The following is a 24,774-nucleotide window of genomic DNA, read 5'->3' on the forward strand; positions in this document are numbered from 1 at the left end:
ATTTAAATGTTGGTGATAATCTCAAATTCTCTGTTTCTTATTTCAGTTTCAGAGAATTTTTTTCCCCCAGGACTAGACCCCAATGGATATTTAAATACAAGAGTTTCCCCAGGGATGGTCTATGATACAGAGAGTATTTAGGTATTTGCACTAGATGAATTGTGTGCCATATGCTGTTGAATTCCCATCAGCTTTGGAGATTTATTGTCTTCTGAGGGAAAATTCTCACTTTTAGACACAGGGGAGCCTTCCTTTTAGACCTAGACCTACAAACAAACTATCCTTTTTGGGGAAAAAAAAAAAAAAAAAAAAGGAAAGATAAAATGGAAACAGAAAAATCATATTTTCCAGCTTAGCATTGGGAAGAGTGGGTAACCACAAAACAGATATATTACTGAGGAGCACTGAGTGAAAAAATCTGTTGAACACCTGAAAATTTCTAACAATAAGCCAACCACAGCATTATCTGCCCCAAACACATCAGGCTCTGCATCCCGTCTACTTCCTTCATAGCTACTGACACAAAACTGCAGAAAAGGTACTGAAAGGAAAAAAAAAAGACTTACAACCAGTTCTGGACGGAACATGTTTTCATTCAGATGATCCTTCAAAAAAAAAACAAACACCAAAAAAACCCCAGATCCATCACCATGTCTCTGTTCACTGCCAATTAAAAATAAGACAGCTCTGCAACACAGCCCAAGTGATCTACCAGGACTTTACTACCCGAATGTCCCAGAATATGTTTTGAATTACTTCATGCTTATTGTAAACAGTTGAAATTGTCATCTCAGGATTTGGTCTATTTATGATGCATGGCAGTTAAATCCTCTCCTCCCTTCCCCCTTCCTGAAAATCTTTTGAAGCTTTGATGCTTCTCAAAGTAGCAGATGACACAGATCCGAGTCTGCTGCTGCCACCCAACACTGTTTATGGCACTAGACTCCCAGAAAACCATGGAAGGATCTCTGGTGAAGCCCGATTATTTTTGTGTAATAAGTTTTCCATAAAATCCAGAAAGAGATACAAAAGGGACTTCACCCAGCTTTCAAAAGATTAATCTCCCCATGCAAGGTTTGTTTGCATCATTTTATAGCATACACTTTGGAAAGAGGCGATAAGGAAAGTGCTACTACAGGACACAGTCAACAGTTCACATGGACACTGTCTTTTTTCATAACCTGTCTCAACAGAATGGCTTATACATCTCCTTCTTGAGCCTCCAAAATTCCTCAAAGAAAGGATTTCCTCAGGCTGTCTACTACTGTTTTCTAAAACCATCTTGCATTTTCACAAGAGCCTCTCTCACTGCTACAGACAAGGACATATGAGGCAGAGATGTGCCACTATCTCCATTTGCAGGTGAGCAGCTACAGCACGGAGAAGCTAATTGATTTGTCCATGATTACATGGGAACTCTGCAGCACAGCACAAAATTTAACAAGTCTTTCCAGAGCCGTAACTACTTCCTCCCTAAACCAAACCTCTTCAGGTTATAAATATCCCAATCTCCATGGCATCCTGATCCGCCTCCATGATTTCAGTGTCCATCCTTGAATTAATAATAAAATTTAAAAGAACAAACAGAAGGCTCAACTTCTGTGAGGGCATTTTCTCTTTGGCCAGTTGAGACAGGATTATAGTTTATGTTTTAGTTGTCTATGTATTATTTAGAGTCAGATTCTAAGTTGTGCAAAACTAAAAATTAGAAGAGAAAGAAAAGCTATGGGGCAACAAAGTCCTAGGCAAGAAATCCAAGTGTTCCCTCTGAAGTTTTAGGTATTCAAAAACTCAGAAGAAAAAAAAAAATCTTATACTTTGAAAAGTAGAGATGGCAAAAGTTTGCGAAGCAGGTCTTTATAAAGGAGAAATAATGGTCTCCACTGTACATCAAATCATAGAAAATGGGGCTTATGGGACCTCAGAGGTTCCTGCCCCATGTCAGGATCAATTCTACCTCTCTCATTAGCAGCTGTTTCTCTGGCTTTTCTGAAAATCAAGCGCACTCTGAGAGACTTCAAAGCTTCCCTTCCTCACTATATGCATGTAAATACATCCTTTTCTCATTATCTTCATTACTGAGCTCTTACTTGCTGCCTTGTAAGGCCATTCTTCTTGTCCCTGCGAGACAGGGAGCATATCTAACAGTGACACAGAAACTAATTACTCCCTCTTACTTTCCTGCAGCCGTTTACATACTGGAAGATTTATCATGTCTCCTCCCAGCCTCTTCCTCCCTCGACTGATGGTCCCAGTTCTTGGGTCCCCACCGTGGGCCACGGTTTCACACCTCCAACCACTCCCTGCTCTCCTTCCTGCGTTCTCCCCTCGTTTATTTTAATGGCCGTTCTCCTTCCCGGCAATCATTCCGTGAGGATCTAGTACGAAACACGTACAGTCTCCAGGGCTGCTGTGTCCAGTGAGGTTCAATGCCTCAGTGGTCTGATCCCCATCCACAGCCTCCTGCCCACACTCATGAGTACTCCAACCACTAGATTATTAGTTGAACCCCACTCTTGCACTTGAGCCATTCAACACTTTTGGTTTTTTTTTTCAGAAAGCGAGAAGTCCAACCTTTCATTGAGGTATGCACCTAAACTACTGAATTACCACTCCTTTACAGCCCTTTAAAAAAAAAAAAAAGTCTTAATGCTGCACAGTGTTTCATATTTAAATGAAATTCAACAACACGAGTGCATGAAACTTTGCCTGTTAAAACATGACATATTGCACCAGACTTCTGGGGTTTGTACTCTTGAGTCATACAAGTTAGCAGAACGCAAAGACGAAGGCTTCTTGAAAGGTTCATTAGTGTCTCTATAAATAGCGAGTGTTTGCCAGATATGGGTACCACTCCATTGTATCGCCAAGTGTCAGCAAACACAGTACAGTTAGAGCGGGACTTTGAAGCACAGGAACAAGCCAGAGTCTTCTGGCATGTTTAAAAGTATATATAGTCTTTTTGGAAATTTTCACCCAGGCTTATCAACGTATAAATAGAGAAGGGCTCTGCAGGGGTTCCCCCTACTGTGCTGATTGCCCGAGATGACGCGGGAAGAAGCAGTTTAGAGCCTTATCACAAAGCTTAAACACGAAGTCCTGCTCACCAGAAGACTGAAGAGGTTCAGAGAGGAACTCGGGTGGACAACTCGAGATGCACAAGAAAATAACACTTAAGGACTGAATGAACTGCTTACACTTGGACAAAGAATTAGGAAGAGCAAAGATGCCACGTGTGTACTTGTCCCCTGAGGGACGCCTGAGCAACCGACTCTGGACTGCCTTAGCTGAGGGATGCTGCATTATTCCCTCAGACAACAGTTATTAGCTTTTACATAGAGACTGCTTTTAAAACCCCCTAAATTTCATGATACCTTTGATAAAGAAAGTATATATCAACTGCCCCCCCCCCAACTCAATCAAATTTTAGTTTGCAAATCAAAATTCACAGATAAGAATCCCTTGCACATACAAACTTTACCTGAGGCTAAATATGTGGGAAATAAAGTTATTTCCTTTCCATGTATTAAGGCTGTGACGGTGACATTGCATCAACAGACAAGATACAGCTCCCTAAAATTGAAGATGCAAATTTGCACATTCCGAGAGATGCAGAGGAATGATTTTGTGGGGTAGGTAAAGACAGCAATAAATTGCCATATGACTTTATTTTATGCTGAATAAATTTCTCACTAACTCATGGTAGACTGTCAGGTGCCAGACAGCACACCAAAAGAACAGACCATGAAAGTAGTTTCACTATTGCTCTTGAGGAACTTTTGAAACTCTCACTGCTATGACAAGAAAATATACACATAAAATATAAAAATATAGAATGTCAAAATGGAAAATGGCATGGTGGCTGCTGAAAAAACAAAGCATACCCTGGTATTTCCAAATCATTTGGCTTGATTGTGATGGCTAATGTAAGAATTCGCATTCAGCTTAAGTAATATACCTTGGCGAGACACAGCTTTGTGTTTTACCAGTGATATAGTGATTCGTCTTTCACTGAGAAAGATAAAGATTTTGCTGGAAAAACAAACCAACATTGCCTTTGAAGACTTGAAGCAGAGACTCAACTCTTCATCTAAATTGTTTAGTAATGAAGGCTGTAAAGAATTTTTGTTATTTTTCTGTGAAAAAAAAAATTCAATTTCCCTCTGTTACTTGCCCCATATTATTAGAATTATAGGAAATACTGTTCAGCTCTAACACACAATAATGGAGGACCCCCACAAGGCACTTATTTCACATACATCAGCCAAAATGTCTGTGGCAGCTGTTCCTGTTGCAATTTTTAAGCTCTTTAATGATGACACAGAAAATATCCACACTTCCAATGACTGAATACTGGTGGTTTTTGTTGTTTTTTTGTTTTTTTTTTTTTACAATATGCTCTTTTTTTTTTTCCCCACTGGCTAGTCCTAAAATTAGAATGACACTATCTACATGTATGAAGTTCATGACATTGGCAAGTATGTTACAAGGACACACTGATAAGCTCGCTGCTTCTAAATGTAATTCCTTCCTAATAACACGTCCTAGCAAAGCGGAAACATTGATAGGAATTTCACTCAATGGTATATATCTTCCCTCTCAAATACTTGGTTTTATGGTTTGATTTCAACACACAATCTTGCTGTAACCTTATTCAGCCATTTTTTCCTCACATATTGTCACAAAAAATTTTCAAACCATGATTTAACAGCTGAATTCTGAGACAAGGTTGGAAACAGAGTATCTGTATGTATGTGTAGATACAGATGATTTAGATATAGATAGCAATATAGATATCGATATACCTACTATATTGATACAGATATACCTACTGAGAAATTCAGCAATGCGGTGGGGAGGCCTCAGGAATCTCTTTTAAAGAAATGGCACAAAGCTAGCTGTCATTCTCTCCATCTCAAACACACAGATTTGGAGAAATTGCTAAATACTAATTCTGTGAAGGCTGAAAATAGAGTTGATTTCAATACTACACATAGAGATTTCTTTTTAAATTAGTTAATAAAAAGATGGATGGAAGTGCGTTAAAAACTAATACATTCAATTTTTAAAATAAATTGATGCTTGATGATTAACTTGCATATTTGAGAGCAGTAAAAATGTTCCCATGAAAGAAAAATACATAATACACTAAAATACTATTTCTCAAAATGTTGTTTAAAATAAAATGTTTTCACGTCAGTGTTAATCTCCTTCAAAGAAAGGTGATCACGCTAAACTTGGGAGATCAATACGGCTCATCACGCACTATAAAAATCCCAATTAATGTTCTTCATAGTACTTACAAGCTGCTCTTAAAGTGCCTCCAAGATTGCAACAGTGAAAATCCATGTACGCAGCATTGCAAACACTCCTCCTCTTTAATTCTTTGAGAACTAAAATCTTGAAAATATTTGTTCCCTTGTTCTGACAACACATGCGTGATTTATCCACACATGCAAGACATCCCTCTTACCCCCAGAGCAGCAAATCCTTGCTCCCTAAAAGTTGTACAGCAAGAGTACAAATACAAATAACGCTTCTAATCTGAAAAGGCCACTACCAAACTCAAACTGATGTCCCATGGCTTGGATTAAACTTTATTCCCATTTTATAAATGGAAAAGGGCAAGACAATGAAAGGGGAGATGTTTGACTGTACAAAGAAAACAATTTAGGTTTCCATCTCAAAAAACCCCCAACTGTTTCTATCCGTATCTTAAATTTGCCCTCTGTGACTTGCAGTGTTCCCAGGCTCTTGATGCTTGGTCTCCATGGGCTAGCGGTTTCCTTTCCTCTCTCCCTCCTATGGGGATCCTGGGAAACAACCACTTTGGTCTGGAGGGCTCCCACAGATCACAGTTTAAACCAGGCCAGCCCTATTCCCTTTTTTCCTTTATAATCTATGGCAGTAAGCAATTCTGCACTAAACTTGCAATGAAAAAAGGAGGTCAATATTCTGAAATATCTTTTTGTTGCAATTGAAGCCTTTTACAACCAGAAATGTTAAAGTAAAAAATAGAAACTCAGTAAAGTATGAAATACAGTAATTTATGTTTAATTATGGGCATTTAAGCTGATTTTAATTTCTCTCTGCAGGGCGTACTTTGCGGGTTTGGTTTTGTTTCTTACACATGCCACTCACTTATTCACAGTAAGTTACATGCTTCAATGTATCTCAATAGCTACTTCACTAACAAACATGACATCTCTTGGCAATAAAAGGTTAAAATTCACTTTGCCCTCTGACTATAACAGAAATACCTTTGCAAACTAATGACTGTAACAGGCTGGTCTGTTCCCGAATAAACATTCTAGGGATTTCCTGAGGTGTTGTTTTGTTTTGTCTCCCCCCCCCCCCCATCTTTTTAATTGAGGGAAAAGAATTTGGAGGGCACAGCCAGCTTAGATGTTATTTCAGTCAAAAATGTGTATATGTTGTCCTTCCATACACTTTTTAAACTGAAAAAATACATTTACGCAGCTTCTGGATATTCATTTTATAGAAAAAAAAAAAATCTTTAAAGCTTATCCAACTCATCTCCTCCTGCCAGCTTTCCTTGCCAACTCTTTCTTAGTAATGCCAGTAAATGCCAAAAAAAGTCTGGTTTAGACAATGTTTCTGTCTGTTGAGACCAGGAGAAAGGCAGTTTCTGTTGGTGATACTCGATTTAGGGATCCCACTTTTTCTTCTGCTGCTGAAAACGCACCCTGAGCGTGTCAGCGTAGGCAGAAGGGAGTGTGCAATGTTGAAGGAGTAATATGCTAGAAGTTGCTTTGAGGACAAAATTACACAGTTCCTCTTATTGGCCTTTCCCGCAACAGATTCGTTTCCAGAAACTCCCCTCTCCTTTGAAAAAGGCAGATTCAGTACCTGCCAAGGAAACAGTCCTTTCTGGGGCAGGGATACTGTGGCTGTTTAGATTAACACATCTAAGAGCTTTTGTCTCATCACCACTTGCCAGGAGTTGAAGCAGACCTCCTTCAGCAGCATTTCTTTTTCAGTACAAGCTGTACTCAATGTGAAAACATCTAGCAAAAGATGATGGAATGGGTGAAACTAAAGTAAATAATGTCATCTGAGAGACACCAGTGTAGGATTTCATCCAAGATTGCTGCCCAAAGGAGCCTGCCATCTCCATCACTCACGCAAATGAAGTGTGCCAGAAAATAGCATCCAACAACGTGCAAAAATTAGGCATCTCAACGAAGATCTGACCCTCCCCTAGCTAGGCAGCAGCTCTGACTAAAAACGGCTGCTCCTTTGCCCATTTAAGTGGCTCAGGTAACAAATACAATTCCCCTGAATATTAAAATTATCTATAAGCTTCACTTTAAACACACAATGTAAAATGCTGCCACCTCAGAAGGCGGCAAATCGCTCCAGACGGTGATGACTGGCTGGGAAGGGTTTGGCAGGTTCGCCCCAAAAAGACCATTTTTGCGCGGGTCTGCTGAAGCGCTCCTCAAAGGATACGGTCAGTGGGGAGAGAAGGAGCAAACGAGGAGATGAAGCCTGCCAAGAAACCGCCCAGTAGATCCCGGTGGAGGGAGATGGCCAGAAGAGGAAAGGGGACCAAATTCATTCAGCAGAAGCAAAATTAAGTTGATCCTAAGACAGGAGACACAGTAAGGGCCAAGGAATGAGGGCAGGACCTACGAGCACTTCATTTCCTGAGAGTGATTCAAACTTCAGAGGAAACAACATATTAGCGTCCTGGGACTTGAGGCGGAGGATGAAAAGGCAATGACAAAGTCCGAGCTAAACGGGGCTTTATGCATTCCGGTTTGCTGAGGAGCAACAAGAGGTGACAAGACCCCTCCTTGGATTCAGCGGCCCCGTCAAAGCGACCGCGTGTGTCTAACTGCTGTATCAGGGTGAGCAGACACATACTCCAGTGCCACCAGCATCGCTAGCAGATTCGTCGTTACACTGACCAGAAATACCACCGGCACATCCTTGCAGGACAGGGATGAGATCAAGTCCAGCAAAACGCCGGCAGAGTCTGGCAGCATCCCCGCCACTCATCATACAAATGGAAACGCGTCGCACAAATTATCACCGAATGCATTTCTTCTGCAGTCTCACTAAGCTTCATCACTCCACCGCGTCTACAATGCCATAAATTGCAATCGTTTTGTTAAATTAAGCTTCGAAAGCTCAATTATACTTTAAAACTGTGTCCTTGAGGAAAGACAGTGCACAAAAGGGACACACAATTTCCTCAAGAGACAAATGGAACGCAAACTTTCCGCTATGATATCAAAATGATACAGATCATTTTTTCCTCATCTACACGAGCTTTTCAAAAACAATTGGCAGATTTTTTGGCAGTCATTTTATTTCTAGAAAAATAGCAACACTTTGAAACCCTTTTATTGTCAAGATATTACTTTTGCGTTTTAAAAAAAGCTTATTAAATCAATCCTAATTATTTTTTTCTTATCAAGCTTTAAACTGCATATAACCTCTATGATTTCTCATTAGAATTCTGAGAAGTGAGAAGTAGTCCTATAGAAGAGGTAAATCAACTGGGGTTTGAGTAAATCATATTGAAATAGAATTATAATTCAACAACAAAGGCGTCAGGCTTGTTAACAATAGGACTCAGCGGATCGACCAGCTAAATTTACCTCTTCATCCCTGAAACATACACTGAGTACAATTCAATTTACTATGGCTTCCTGAGATAAGGGCCTTCATCACAGCGTATGTCAGCAGCTCTTAGTTTCCACGGTCTTGCCCTGCTCAGAGGACTGTAGTCCTTGGAGGGGCCCCAAGTGCTTCTGCTGTTACCTGCAAGCCCTCAAACGACTCCTTGCCGGAGCCGAACACTCCCCTGCCGTAGGAATTGCGTTGTGTTCAGTTTGACTCGAGGCAATCACAATAAGAATTAAGAACAAGGGAGATTCGCTTTTTGCCTGTAAAAAAATGATCACATGTTCATAGCTGGAAAGCAAAGTATTATTTTAATCCAACACTGAAATTCATACCTTACGCTTGCAAGATCTGTTGCAAGAGACATGAAATAGCCAAGTATAAGCTAAATTAATTCAATATGGAAATGCCTCCGTACAAGCACTTTACAAACCCAGCATAATGCTGGATAATTGCAAGAACTTAGTTTTAGATTTTAATACCACGTTAAAGGGTTGCTAGCATTAATCACATCATTAAGATCAAAATATCTTTTCCATTTTATTACGGAAAGTATGATGTGCTTGTTTGGGTGTTTTGTTGGTTTTTTTTTTAAATACCAGTCTGCAAACTCATGTCAAAGAACATCGCTTCAGCCCCATCACCTTACAGAGGAACATATGAACGGATTCCTCAAGCTCAAATCTGAGACACTACCTCATAGCCGGTGGGTCGCAGGCAGCAAATGCAACAAAGCACTTCTGCAGAATCCCATCGTATACAATTGCTGGCAGAGGGAGGCCGGGTGGTACGGGGAGACAGAGCTCGCCCAAGACTATTATATCACTGGCGATCTTTACTGGCCAAGTATGACAAAATTCCTCCCAACAGCTCAGCGTGATACAAGCTCATGAAAGGGACTTTCACCCTATTGAGGGCTCCAAGATGCTAAGGGAAGGCGGGGGAGGGGGGGAGCGTCTGGTGGATGGTTAATATAAAACTCTACATTTTCTGTTTATTGAAATAGCAATCTCGCTCAATAATATCCGCTATTTATATCGTGCATAAACTATCGCACAAAACTTTACAAACTTAACACACTGTATCACTTAAGCTAAAAATGAAATGGGTTTTCTGGGATGAATCCCAATTGCTTAACACTTCCCAGTATGCCCAAGCGTTTCAGGCAGGAAATGAATACTAGTATATCTAGTTGAAACTAGGGCACTGATTCAGCGCAGACAGAGAAAAGAATTTCCCCTACTCAATCCCCAACACAAAGTTTTTATTGGTGGTCCCAACTCCAGGAATTTCTCAAGCCTGTAGCCTCTATGTAAGATCCAGCAAGTCCCTAGAACCAGGATATACCTACCGACATTTCTACAAAACTTCATAAATGAAATTATCAGATTGATCGATTGGTTAAACACAGGTATGGGGCTGGCTGAGAAGAGGGGAACATGTCTTCTGCCATGAGGACCTCCTCTTGCATAAGACAAGGTGAGAGGGATGACTTTAAGCTGCTTTTGCTCACCCAGTGAAGCAACCCAGCCCTACTAGCACAGTCAACAGAAATTCAACCGAGTACCAGACGAGGTGACACTCCCTTTCCTAATAGCTTCGATGCAAAAATTACACTATTTCCGAATTAAATAAATGCAGAAGAGTTATTAAATAATAGAGCATATTTGAACTAATTAGCCCTCACAGTGGCCTTACAAGGCAGGGGTATAGGTATAATAAAAAGCAAAAGAAATAACAGATTGTTTACTAGGCTATTAAATTAATGACTACCAGGTTACTAATTAAAGGCTCAAGGAGCAGATCTCCCAGAGAATTTTATCGAGGATTAGTGCAGTTTCTCACACCGCTGAGGCTGTCTGTGCCAAGCTACATTCCCAGCTGATGACACAGCCTTAACAGCATGCACAGCTCTGCCTCTTATATTTGATACTCATGAGTCATAAAAATATGGAGAGGACTATAAATTCTGTTTATGCCTCTCTCTCTTAAGATATGTAAAACAACTATGTAAAAGAGCTACGAAAGCTGTCCTCTTGGTCTTCAAAGACTTGTTTAAGCAGCGTTGTATGATTCCCCTTAATACAATTGTCTGGAAGTCTAAACTTTGGTAATTATTTCAAATGAAAAAGAACAGCAGGAGGCTCTGTTGAAGGGAATATAAACAATTATCACTTGCACGAAGGCTATGCCAGTTATGAAATAAACTTGAATGGGTTTGCTCTTGAAAACACTGAGCACTAAATTAATTATCTGACATAGCAGGCCTCTCAGCTGTACTCCATGCATCAAATCCTATCTTAGAGTCACGCGAGAACGCCGAGAGGTGCAGCAAAGAGGGGAAATGTGAACCGCCACCGAGATCTTGTTAAATTGGGGTCTTTCTAATGGCTGCACCAATAACTTCACAATAATACTGAAGCTGGCGTGCACACCCTGGCTCCGGATGATAGACTGGACTATGATAGACTGTGCCTATTCTGCCAGTTTGCAAGAGAAATGCAGTAATGCAAGAGCATAAAGATAGCATCAAATGGGTAAGGCTCATCCCCGCCTGGCAGCTTCGAATATGTTCTTGAATCTCCAGCATTAGCCCTGTGACTTTTTAATAAATTTAAAGTTATTTCTTGTTCCTCCCAATGAATTTTGTTCTGATAGCAAAAATCCCTATTTCAGTAGCTATTGAATTGGGCCTTACATTGAAGGCATGAAAAAAAATGCAAAAAGTTGAAAAGAATCACTGTAATATCTGATACATTTGATAAATCTGGAGAACCATAAAGATAACTAACAACTGTCAGAGCACACAGTACTTTTACAGATAGTGGAGAACTTCACATTGAGATTCAAGCAATCAGTGTCCAGAATGACATACAGATAATCAAGATTCTGATGTTTGTTTATGAACGCAATCCATAACACAATACTTCATGAATGAGGCGGGCAGAAATGCAAAAGCTACTTCTTTGCAAGCTCAGTGAGATGCAATGCATGCTAAGCAGTAGAAAATGGTAATCTTCTGCCACTTTACATGCAGAATCTTTTGAGCTGTGACAAGCGTAGAGTTAAAAACCAGAAGAAATATGGTCTAAGTATATATTTATAGCTGGCCTTCATCTTTATCTTTGCATTTCATTGCTAAAGTTTATATTCAAAGTATAACATAACACCAAGAAAGAAAAAAAGAGTGTGCTACATGAAAAGGAACTGTCTTCTCATCTTTCTTTTCTCCTTTTTTTGAAAACACTTCTTTAAGATTTCGATTTGCAAACCTGATTTATACCAGCCCAGCCAAAGGAAGGAAACTGATTCACACTACCTCAGAATCTGGCCTTGAAATCTTAAACTTGGTGCAGCAGTTTTAATGTTTTCTGAATCCAGCCCCCCCCCTCCCCCCAGGGGAAACAAATTTCTGATTTATTTGGATTTAAAAGTCATCGGTGTTGGAGTCATAGGTGTTCTTAATCAGGGAACCCTCTGCAGGTCTGCCCACCATGGGCATCTTTCTTTTCCTTCGGTTGTCTCTAACCCCAACAGCAACAGATCCGAATCTGCTGGTGTGTGGAAAGCCAACAGATCCGAATCTGCTGGTGTGTGGAAAGCCATCCAGCATCTGCCACCAAACAAGAGCTCTAACTCTCAGCAAGGTGGGGCAGTGGTTGCTTTTCCAATATACTTTTTATATATTGAGGTCGGTGGCAGTACTTTAAAAGAGTCAGGTGAGACTCACTATGATTCACATGGATTAAGGGTCTAACCCATTGACAGGTATATTGTCTACATTTACTTTCTCATGGTTAATTATTTTTAAGAAGTTACACAGCAAGATTGGCTCCTTGTCCTCCATACATCACCCAAATTTAATGTTAAAAACCAAAATTCTCTGCACCATTTGAAAGCAATTTGGACTTGCAAACTCAAAGCAACCTGAAGCATTTCGGGGCTTTCCAGCTTCTCATGTGGCTCTTGGGAAACCGTGCTGAGCCCCATGCTGCCTGGCTACAGGTCCTTCAATACCTGCCCAGGTTCAGCTACATTCAAATTTGTCTTTACGAATGGCAATCGTGGCCTGACTGGAGCATACACCTATGTATGGAGCAGTTTAATGTTGCACTCAGATGGATACAGAGATCGGAATTACAAAAGTATGTGCATCAGCATCAAAAGAGGCAAAGCATCACCCAGTAGGAAGAGTTGCACCTAACTTGCTCGTACGCTTTTAGAAACCGAAGAGGATTAAATCTTTCAAAGCACTTGATCAGCCTCACGTTTCTATCTGAGTCCTTGCAGGTGCCATGGCATGGCATTATAGATGCCAGCACAGCCAGGACTAGAGAAAAACCCCACACCTGAGTGACAGATGCCACAATCTGAGGACTCTGTGTTTACTTGCATAATTGATCATATCATGTATGCACAAAACGCTTTCAATTTCCCAGAAACTTAATGCATTTTAAGACCTGGACTAAACCCTGGGTACCAAGCCAACTTCATTAATGAGCGTGTCACTCCGGGAGAATGAATGTCAGCTTAGCGCAATGCCACGCTGGGATCCCCCCCAGCATTCCCGCTATGTCCTGTCTGCCCTGGATGGTCTCTGGCAGGCAGCGTTTCCCCACAGTTACAACCTTTTCAGCGTAGAAATGGAGCCAAGAAACCCTTAATGCCCATGTGAAATGCTTCCTGCCTAGCGCTTGTCTCTCCAAGAGAAGGCACGTGCTTCAGGCTCCGGTCTAACACGACCAACGTTACCTGACCTACAGCTCCTGCGATGCAGGGATCTGGCACACATTAACCAGTGTGTGTCCCTAACAGGGTGTGAGGATAAAAGCTGAAGCCAAACAGATGGTCTTCTAAAAATCTTCCCTAAAGTGTTCTGTGTACTAAAACATCACTTACCCAACTCTCATCAAACTTGGCTTGATTTGCAAGTCTCAAGCCAAGTTTGAAGAAAAATATTTAGCTGGAAACATGCGGGGAAAAGAGTCTTTTTCCTGCACTTGAATAATATAAAAATGAAACAATTTTGTTCAAGCCTTAGAAAAAAATCTAAGAAAAATAGAACCCAACCCTCTTGGGTTTAAACCAAGCACTGGTGAAAAAAATCGACACAGAATGCAAAGTGATGAACAAATGAAAAAGAGAAGTGGAAGGAGAACCGGAGCTGTAATGTATAATGACCTATCAACACATTCTATAATGCCCACAAAATTTCAGCGAAGACAGAAACCCCATCTGCACCGAATATGGGCAGCTATTGTTTGAAAGCACAGAGCAACGTTGCACAACACTTCAGGGTCCTGATTTCGCTGTCACACACCCACAAATACAGTTACTCATCAGTAGTCCTGACTAGCAACAGCCGGGTACTCAAAATAGTAGCCACTAATTCTAGCAGCATTTTCAGGATTAGCAACAGAATATTATACGCAGTTAATAAAAGAATGTAACTGGGCACCATTGAAATATTCCAACTGAAAATGATCTAAGTTTTCTGAACGCAACAAAGGATGCCAGGAGAAATGTTAACAAATACTAAGTCAATGATCAGCATCGTACAGTTGCAAAAACACACATGCATTTCCATAGTAACGTCTCTTAAGTATACATATTTTATTTTTTACATGTGCTTCACTATATAAAGTGTTCGCATAAGCATACGCACCTTTTTAAACAAGAAAGAAGCAACAGCATTTCTGAAATCATATTACCACAGTGAGATCCTGGTCTTAGTCTCTTATAGCTTTGACCTGGGGTGGGGAGAAAATTGATCTGTCCGGTAAATGATAGGTTCTCTCCAGAAACAAAACCCTACATTTATACTTAGGGAAACCCAAATTCTTTAAATATAATTTGATTACATGTCTGATTTTAAAATTGGATTTTTCTTACCATTTATTTGACTGTCATTCTTAGGAAGTACATAAATCATTAGATGTCCTGGAAAAAGTACACCCTAACTGTATTAAAGTAAAACCAGGTTAAAGTTAAGTAACTTTTTTATTTTTTTCTTCTCAGTAAATGTAATTTTATTGCTGCTGAAATAGCAGGCCTGTGTGTTTGTGCCACCAGACAGTGTGACTAGTTTCAGCTTTTTTGCTTCTGCTCTGCACAATGTACTGCATAGACAGCCCTCAACAAGAAAGTCATTAGCTTAATAATAATTCCTGACAGATTCTGAACGAGATATTCCAACAGATACTGCAGTGACTCCTGGGGTAGATAAAAGGACAGCTTTATCTTCAGGATGGAAAAGAAAGAGTAGGCTGCACTAAATGACTAGCAGGGTTTCTCAGGGACTAATTGTTAAGCAGGAGTATTTACGATCAATGGATTGGAGAATGGGACTATCATTGTGAGGCAATTATCTATACACAAATAACTTTAATACTTTGGCATTTTTATAACCACCATATTATTTATTTTACTATGTATTCTATTGCAATACCATTCCCCTGGTTACAAGTACACAGTACTTCATACTTTTTTTTACTTCATATAAAATTAAAATAAAACAGAGGAACACTTGGAAATGAGTTGAAGAAAAATAGGTCCTATTTAACCATCAAATACAACAGTATTTAACTTTTGTGCTTTTGATCAATATTTATGTGACAAGCTATTCATTACTCTTCTCCTCTACCAGTTTAATGCTGTTGTTCTTCCCACAGCCGGATCTGCACTTTTGTGTATTTAATTTATAACAGTTTCCATGGAAAAGAAGTATTCAAAGAAAAGAAGTGCTGATACAGCACGTGGATCTTTCTACCAAACCACAAATCTTTTCTAATGTTCATCTTAAACTGAAAGCAATTCTGGGAAACAAATTAATGATATAAATCACATTATCATTACTCACATAAAGATACTCTGTTGTAAGTCTTTCAGAAAGCTACAGTGAGTAGCTAGAAGAACTCTATATGGAGAATGCCTGTTTCTAATTAAATGATCTAAAAATAGAGTTGCACATACATCTAGGACAAAGCCATCTGTGTTATCTCTCTAAGATAAGCCATTATACACCCACAATGATATCCCTTTCATCACTGCAGATATTCAAACCTAGAACTGGCCCTTCCTTCCCATTTGGGAAGGGAAAAAGAAAAAGGAAGGAAAATTTTAATCCAGACAATGTGGTTTTTTTAAGTCAGATCCCTTGTTTTGAAATCTCTTTTCACACCTACTTCTGTCAATCAGCAGCATGATTCAAAAATGTGTCCTGCAAACGGTGGCAGTAGTCAAGTAGGATTTCTCCATGAAACACTTTCCAATGCAGTAAATAAAGCTGTTTCTAATGGGTTGTCTGGGCTGTTTGCATTGTTTGTGTGTGATGTTTTTTGCTTGGTTGTGTGTTTTTTTAAACTATTTAAAAATTTAACTTTTTTCTCCTCATTCTGACAATTAAAAGAACAATACAAAAAGTAAGCTGGAACAAAACAGGACCTGAGTTAAAAAGGTTGGGTAAGAGATTCCCATGATATCTTTGGTGATAAACGACAACAACCTGTCTTCATACTTCAAGCAGGAGACCAAGGAGACAGAAAACAGCCCTTTTCTCCTAAAACCAGCTACCTGTATTATCAGCCAATGTCTGAGGGAAAAAAAAGAGGAAAGCTTATCAGAGCCTGTCAAGAGGGAGTAACAATCCCAGTTTAGTCAGAGCCAGTGACAGATTATCCCCTTGTTAGGCAAAAGGAAAGCAAAGTGTGAAGGGAGACTTGCCCTCGATTGCATTTGGGGGCCATCTCCCATGATGGGCTCCAGGTAATGCCTCAGGCTGCAGTCAACAAAACAACATTAATTACACTTTTCCTTAAAGTTCTTGCTGTCAGACTGTGTTTAATCAAACAAATGTGCTTGTTATACTTGCCTCTCCCTCAGTTTTGGGGCTGTTTTGCTGTTGTGTGTGATACAATCTCAAGCAATGGATGTTAGCCTCTTTAAAAAAAAATATTTCACTTCAAGCTTCCATTTATGCCATCAGAAATAAGAATGTCACTTTACAGTAGAAAGGTATTCATTTCAAGCAAAGACTTTATCCATTTTCTTAAATTAGGTAAGTAACAATTTTAGACAGCAGACTGTACAAAAATACAAAAAAACCCCACTGTGCATTTACTTTCCTGTAACGCCTTCCAATTGTTACACATCTTACAATAAAATAATAGGCAAAATGAAGACTAACCTTTGAATAAATGCCATTTACTGGTCTCCACTGTTCTCCATTCAAAAGGAAGGGAACTGTTATCTCATAATCTTTTGACTGGTCCTTTGGCATCTGCTGTCTCGAGGACTCCACTTTGCTGTCCACATTCTCGCCTAGGGACAGGGAGAAGCACTTCGTGTTAGTCGGGAACAGCATCTGACAACGCGAACCTTGTTATTTAAGGGACCTGGCAGCATATTTCAAAAGGAAATAGTTCAGGAAAAGAATTAAACATTAAACCATTGTGGGATTGTACTGTCGGTGTCAAAACCTACACAAATTTCTAAGAGAGCTGGGGTTCTGGGAGAGAAGTGTCGAGGTGATTTCCACTGTTGATTACATGGTGCATTTCTGTAGCAGCAGAAGACAAAGGCTGCATATAAGGAGTAGAGATACCAGGATGGAAAGCTAAAGAGTTGGGATGCAAGACTTAAATAAAAAAAATTTGGAGAGGTATTGGCACCGCTATTTAAAGTGTTAAATTAATAACCATACTAGAGTTTGGATTTTGTTTTCCACTGAAGATGATAATGGGGGGAATGCAGTAGGTGGCTATCTTTTCAGTGTCATCATTAAGAGGGTAAGCAAGCTGCAGGGATTTAAAAGAGATAATATTTTATCAGGACTATTTTTCCATAATTAAGGTAAGAAATTAGCCTTGATCATTCCACTCCCCAATCCCTCTTCTCCCCATCGCTCTTCCCAGATACAGTCGCACTGGATCAGATTCAAATCAGAGGTGGTAGGAGGGGGGGACAGTGCCCCCAGGAGTGTTACGGGAGCCCTGCTCTCCCTGAGCAAACCCTGCAGCTGCATGACACGGGCTCCCTAAGGGCAGGGAGTGACCCCAGATTTTCCCTTATGTCCTTCCCATTTCTGTGATGGGGTCAGCTGGTCCTCACGCTTTGCTAGTTGGAGTCACAGCATAGTCATGTAGCAACCCTGTCTGGGGTTCCTGAAAGCTCCAGGTTTATTGTACGCAACAGATTTACCATGTTTAATCCTCGGTATTTTGTTATCCCCCAAACACTCAATGCACCATCTTACTCTGCTAAACACAGGTATGTACGGTTGTACTCCATTTTAACTAGTCTGAACTGTGTACAACAAAAACCTGAATATTTACGTAGCAGCCTCAGCATTTCTATACGGACATGCAACAAGGTCACAAAGTACCGAGAACCCCATAACATCAAGGATGCACATTCTCATTAGTGAGAAAAAAAAAAAAGTCTGGAAGAGAATATAAACTCTCATTGAAATAATGCTCTACTCCCACACAGTCAGATGACTTCAATTCATACTACAATGTCAAAAAGCTACTTGCATGCAACATTTATCAAGTGTTTTTCCTCTCACTAAACATACTAATGGTATTGCACCTGTCAAAGCGGAGTCCTAAAACCCAGTATCATAGTACAAGAGCTGGAAATGGTATTGAGAATAAATCTTAAAGAGAAGATAGGGATGGCTCCAGGTGCCGTGGGACAGCCAAAATGCCAGTGGGATTCGCCACACTCTGGACCTACCATCACACTGAACTTTCTGGTGCACTGGGACCCCACGAGGATGACACCTGCGTCTTCGCTGCTGCTCTAGAGACGTGTCCATCCATTAAGATGGAGAAAGTCCAGCGTTACCTTTCTTCCTCCTTCTCCCCATTGCCTTTGTGCTAGGAGGTGCAGAGGGAAGGCGACGGGGCAGTGTTTTAGCACCTAAACCATGGCTCAGGGCTGAACTACGTGTGGGAGTGGGAGAAGAGTGGTAGGGTCAGACCTGCCCACACCGCCCAGTGCTCGGTACTGCCATCCCAGCAACCTGACCTACCCTCTTTGGTCACTTAACACGTTCTGAGGACCAAGAGGTACATTTTGAGCAAAATGACCCCAATTTAGTCACCGTTAGAATGAATTTAAAAACATCTATGCAGTCATTACGGTTAAGCCGACATGAGAGGAAGACAAGTTCAGTATTTTCCAGTGTGCTTTTAAAAATATGACACTTTCCCTAAGACACCAAAAAAAGACCAAGATAAAATGGTAAAGTATATTGGGGAGAGGAAAGTTGCCTGTTATATGTGTGTTCCTGTAGAGAAAGGGTTCTCAACCCACCTTCAGCGCAGCCCAAGCCCAAGCGCCAGAGGTCTGGGAGGACGCAGTGGCAGCCCTTGAAAGGGATGCTCCAAATCCTGCACACGATTGGGTTCACCCCTGCGGAGGCGTATGAGATACCATCTCATCTGCCTAGGAGGGTCTAGACAGAACCTCACAGCTCTTTATTCTGATTATCAGGCATGAAGCTCCCTGCACAGAACAGAAATTTATGAAGCATATCTCAGAGAAATGAGAAAAGTTTGGCTCTAGCCCTGATTTTTTTTTTCTTGGCTCACTAGAGCAGTCTCAGCTATATGAATTAAATGACTCAGGCCCTTCTATTATTTTCTAGGATTTGCATTCCTTAAGTTTCATGAGATGTAAGTTTTAAGAAAGCCTATGAGCGTACTTTTCCTCCCACAGATGCATTGTCTACATCTCTTCCACACAGTCTTACACCATGGAGCTGCAGCTAGATATCAGGAAACATCAAAGTCATTCTGGTATTCCTACATGTGCAAGTTGCCTTTCTTATTAATTCTGAAAAGCATTAACATCACAACATTACCCAAAACAGAAGAAAAAGGGGAGGAGGAGGGATCAGCATTTGTGCGCAGATGTGTTATTCCCTCATTACATGGCATGGTACAGAAAGTGCAACTACTATAAAAATATCATGGGAAAAGGGAACAATATCTACACAAAGTGCAGATCAGTTTTGCCATTCCTACTTCTGTTCCATCACGACAAAGTGATGCTTGCTGTGCATAACAAAGCAAGGTTACAATGAGCAAATTTAATCTTACACACATGCTTATTTATCTGCACACTGAAAATGCATATTGTGCAGAAGTGTTGATAGTCTGGAGACAGACATCAAGACAGGTTTATAGGCAGCAGTTATATCTTTATTGGAAAAGATAATTTATTTGGGGGAAACAAAACAGACAAGCTTTAGGGTTTGCAAACTCTTCTGAAGCCACAGTATTTATAAAACACAAGATCAATTTCTGTCTAGTTGCTTTCCTTCAGCCAAATATTTTGCTGCTTATCTGAATGTTTTTATTTAAATTATTGGGTGTGATAAAAATCACAGCTTCCTGCAGAAGGCAGAGAAAGCACTGCAAGCCAGTCACGGGGCCTCATGCTGAGGAGCACTTGGGCACATGCTTAATGTTATGCACTTGCTTAACTCCCAACTGTCCTCAGTGTGATATATGCACATCACAGTTTCTTTTGTAAATCAAATAATGACGTTTTTTCTGATTTAACGTCATTATATTTACATCCTGTGTATATTTCTGAAAGACTACAAAATGAAGAAACCTGTATAACTGGCAGGTAAACTCTAGATAAGTCTTTAAATATAAAAGTAGGGGGAAGATAAAAAGGTAAATCCTTTAAATAGGATTCTGCAGCTGATTGCAAAGCTTCAAAGAACACATTGCAGAAAATAAGGGATCACAGCCAACGAAGAGCAACCCACACGTCTCCATCTGAGATGGGAAAGATGTTGGCATCTAAAGGGCCACTGACCCTCACCGAACAATGGGACGCAGACATAAGAGACATGGGTAGAGGAAGACTCTAAGTCAGGAGAAAAAAAACCAACACAAAAACCATAAGAGATTCAGGCCAAAAAACCATAGGTATAGAAACTGAAGTTGAAGTGTGCAGGGAACTTTATAAAAATGGGACAAACAGATGTGCAGCCCCAGAGCAGCCCTGAGTCTGAGCAGCGGTGTGGGCTTCTGGGTACGTATAAAGGCTGCTGGCAACCTCAGAGAGCCTTCGGCACGCACGGCCCTCACCTCGGACAAAGTCGGAAACACCGCAGAATTTACCCCAGTGAGGGATACTTCACCCAGTCTCTCGCACAATGGCTGAACCAAACGCGGTCCCAGTTTTCTTCTGCTGGTTTCGGGCCACCTATCTCTGAGCGTAAGCCCAGCCCTCCCAAAGAGCATCCGAGGGGCACCGCGAGAGGAACGCGACGGGATGGGACTGGACATCTGCCCTAATGAAGGGTTTCCATCACCTTGATCACATCCAGCGAGCTCCCAGTGCTGCAGTTCTTCATGTGCGTAGACGTGCTGGTATTTCCTCTCTGCCACTCTTCATCTCCTTTACCCATTTTCATTATGATTTCTTTGAAGCTGGAACCATTAGAGTTGTTTGCATTACATTAATAATGAGGCCTCTTCTCTACGGGGACTCTTGGTATTACAGCAATATAAATAGTGTAATAATTGAAATCAGAGAATTTAAATTTTGGTAACGTGTCATGAGAGGGGAAGAAAATCAGGCCATCTGTATTACCAGAAACTTTTATTAGACCCAGGTTTCCTATCTTTTGTGTCACATGCACCTACTTACTCACCTACTTATTTTCCATTTCAGTGAAATTCTGTCCAGTTCTTCCTGACGCAAGCTCGCCTCCCACTTTTTCACATGAAAAACTTCACAGTTGTGTCTATCTGTTTTCTATTTTCAGCCTGCACTGAAGGTAATGCTTTTGATCCACAAGCAGCCCACAAGCTGATGTAGCGCCCTTTATTCTTTTTTTTTTTTTTCAGTAATATAAAAGATACTTTGTACAAATGGTGAGATGAGTAGATGTTATCTGTCAGTGACTTTTGTGCGGCTTAAATATTTTTCATCTGCCATGTACTTCTACAACTTTTCTTCTTTGCACAGTATCATACAAGGACTTGTTGGCAAGGAAGTTAAAAATAATTCTCATCTTTTTGCTTTGTATTTCGGTTCCTCCAAGCTCTGTGCAAAATAAACTCCAAGCATGCAACGTGACATCTTTGTTTAACGGCTGCTGCCTCCTGAAGAAGCCCAGACACACTTCAGATTTGCATTTACTTAAAATTAATAAGCTTTTAGCCAGGCAGTGCAATTTATTTGTCCTTATGATAAACAAAAAGGTGAATGCTCTCAATACTGAGTGGATCTGGATAAAATAGGCTGAAGTGGAAGGAAAAAAAAGAAAATGACCCCCCAGCTGCACACCCCTGCTGTCCTGCTAGTGCTGGTTTTGCTCCCCTGGCACGGCACAGGAGAGAGGAGTCAGACCTGGGGGAGTTTTATAAATACCATCCATCTCTGAACATACAGATTTACAACAAAGCCAACGCATGATGCTGTGCTTCCTTCCCATTGTGGATGTGCGCCTTCTGGGAGTCCCATCCGCACATCTTGTCCCACACACGTTAACATGATTCTTTTAGGGTCCCGAGGCACCCAAGGGCTCTTACAGCCCCAGCACCCCACTAAAGCCCAGTCCAGGGCCGATGGCCCCAGCCCCAGCGATGCTGTGGGATGCCCATCTCCAGCCCCGACACAGCCCTCTCCCCGGCACATCGCGCCCAGACACCCTTCACGTCACCCGCTGCAGTTACTGCCGAGTTATGAAAATAACACTAGCGGCGGACTAAAAAAGGCTAAATTAAATTAAATTATATTGTCATTATGTTACCTTTCATACTACAAATGGGCTCGAAATTGTAAGTCACAGCCTATCTACTTTTCCCTCTGCAACAAAACACGAATGCACCGGAATAATCTTAGGATAGAAAAGAATAATAGAACTGAGTAATCTTCCTGCAAACTGAAAACAGCTAACGGCACTGCTCAGTATCGCAGGGCTTTGGCAACGCCGTGGAAGACAGAAAGGGCGTACTTTATCCATTTCCCTCCTTGTTGTCTTCAGCTTCCTCAGCTTAATTCACAGTCAGTGGGATCCACGATTCGGACGGGTCATTTGGATGGTTCCTTCCTATGGAGGAAGGGCAATATACGTGCCTGCATCCAGCACTCACTGGACCATCGGCAATTAGTTTTGCTGCCAGACAGCTTCCCCATAGCCCAGGATACCTTGGCTCTGCTCTGTGCCACCAGCCCTAGCAAGCTGGGCAGGAATCCCAATAGAACCGGCAGGGATGCCCATCAGATGGGAAAGAGCTTTATCCCCCTCGTCGGTCACTTTTCTCTCATGTCTTAGTCGGGACAATTCTTTTATCACCTCCAGACTCAAAGTAGAAAGTTTTAATCCAAAATGATCAAGCTTACACACTGAGAGAGGAGGACCAAGCATTTGCCCCTTCAAGATGGGGGTGAACTCAGGAAATTTAAGAAGGGGGTGAAACTGGGTAAGGAGTAGAGACTACCCACCAAGCACATCGCTAACCAACCAGGTAAAGGAAGGTTTCCATCAAAGTTCAGTAAGAAAATGTATTAGGATCAGTCTTAGTATTTCTGTCAGCAACCTTTACTCGATGTGCCCAAGTGTCCTCCTGAAATCCAGTGCTCCAAGTTAGGAGACGATGTCTGCACGGAGAAGGACAGGAATATTACAAAAGAATCCAATAACTTGCAGGCTGGAGCAAAGGGCTGAAACCAAGTAGTACAGAATGGACGGTCGTACCCTTAGGGACTAGTAAGTTTTCTGCTCTAAGCAGCAATCTTCAAAGGCAAACGACACCAGAAAGACCCATACATGCTATTCAGTGTAACATTGATGTCACATGAAGCAAAGACAGTCCTGGAACAATGAGTCAAAAGAGGTTTTTCCAGTGAATATCAGATATTAAAGTTACTCCTGAGAGTAAGCGATAGAAGCACATCTGGAATACCGCGGGCATTTCTCCTCACCTACATTCATGAAAGATTAATTCAGCCTGGAGCTGGTGGACTGGAAAGGCTGCCAGGGTGAGCAGGGAAGTGGAAAGACTGAAATACAAGAAAGGAACTAGAAGAATTATTTTGCATAATCTAGAAAACCAAAGATGACAGGACCCACGGTTGTCCTTTAGCTTTATATACCTCTTGGTATTTATCTTGCCAGTGCTGATATATTTATAGGTGGAAAGAATATAAAGTGGCTGTACATAGAGTTAGATAGGATTGCAGTATAGAACTTCTGAGCAAAGAGGATCGCATCCAGCTCTTGTGCATCAAGGGAAAAAAAAATTAAACATCAACTTGCTTTAAATGGAAATTGTTAACATTAGGACTCAGATTATATCATGCCAAAAAAAAAAAAAAAAAAAAAAGTGTCAACTATCCAACTATCTGGCCAAGGAGTGGGGACGTGTTCTTCCAGTCCTCTATTTCACTCCATCTTCTAGCAAAAGCCAAAACATTACCCAAGCTAAACATTATCCAGGCAGAGATCTTGCTGAAACCACCTTCTAGAATGGTACCCATTCTATTTGACAGGAAAAATAGTAAACTGCCACTTATTAACACAACAAAAAAGCAAAATATAATAATATCTGATAAGAAATATGAAAATGCTGCAAAATAAAGCAGTACACAACTTCCAGTGCATAATGGTTAAAGAAAGAAAGCCCAGTAACTTGCATAGGGTCAAATAAGCAATAGCTTGCCTTAAAGTCAACCATCCATCCATCTTAAATTTTACACTAACCACCAGCTGAAAACACAGACACCCTCTCAAAAGAAGGGACAAAAATCAGAAACTCCACCACACTGATAAGGTACATCCCATTATCCCACTGACAGCATTTACACAGCTTTAAAAAAGACAGCACATAACATGCCAGAATCTGCCCTCATCTGTGTGTAAGCACAAAAGTCTGGGCAAGATTTGACTGTGCATAAAATAAAAATCTTATCTCCTGCAGTAAAGTTTTTATTAGTTCAAAATCATAAATTATTTTTCCAACTAACCTTTGCACATCTAAGCAGTACATTGAGTCTTTCTACAAAATCTAGTAAAGTTAGTCCTTTCATGGCCTGCCTGGAAAATAATTCTTTAAAAAAAAAAAAAAAAAAAAAAAGGCAAGCCAC

At 40.8% G+C, this 24,774-nt stretch overlaps 1 protein-coding gene across 1 annotated transcript in view; it reads right to left on the reverse strand.

Moving 5' to 3' along the window:
• The window catches only part of ADAM12 (ADAM metallopeptidase domain 12), a 185,472-nt gene that overhangs the window by 151,216 nt on the left and 9,482 nt on the right, over positions 1 to 24,774 (reverse strand). Inside the window, exon 2 of the mRNA XM_069797206.1 lies at positions 16,841 to 16,974. Coding sequence (XP_069653307.1) covers positions 16,841 to 16,974 — 134 coding nt within the window. The remainder of the gene's footprint in view (positions 1 to 16,840; positions 16,975 to 24,774) is intronic.

This window comes from Haliaeetus albicilla, chromosome 11, assembly GCF_947461875.1.
Source record: "Haliaeetus albicilla chromosome 11, bHalAlb1.1, whole genome shotgun sequence".
NCBI classification, from domain to species: domain Eukaryota; kingdom Metazoa; phylum Chordata; class Aves; order Accipitriformes; family Accipitridae; genus Haliaeetus; species Haliaeetus albicilla.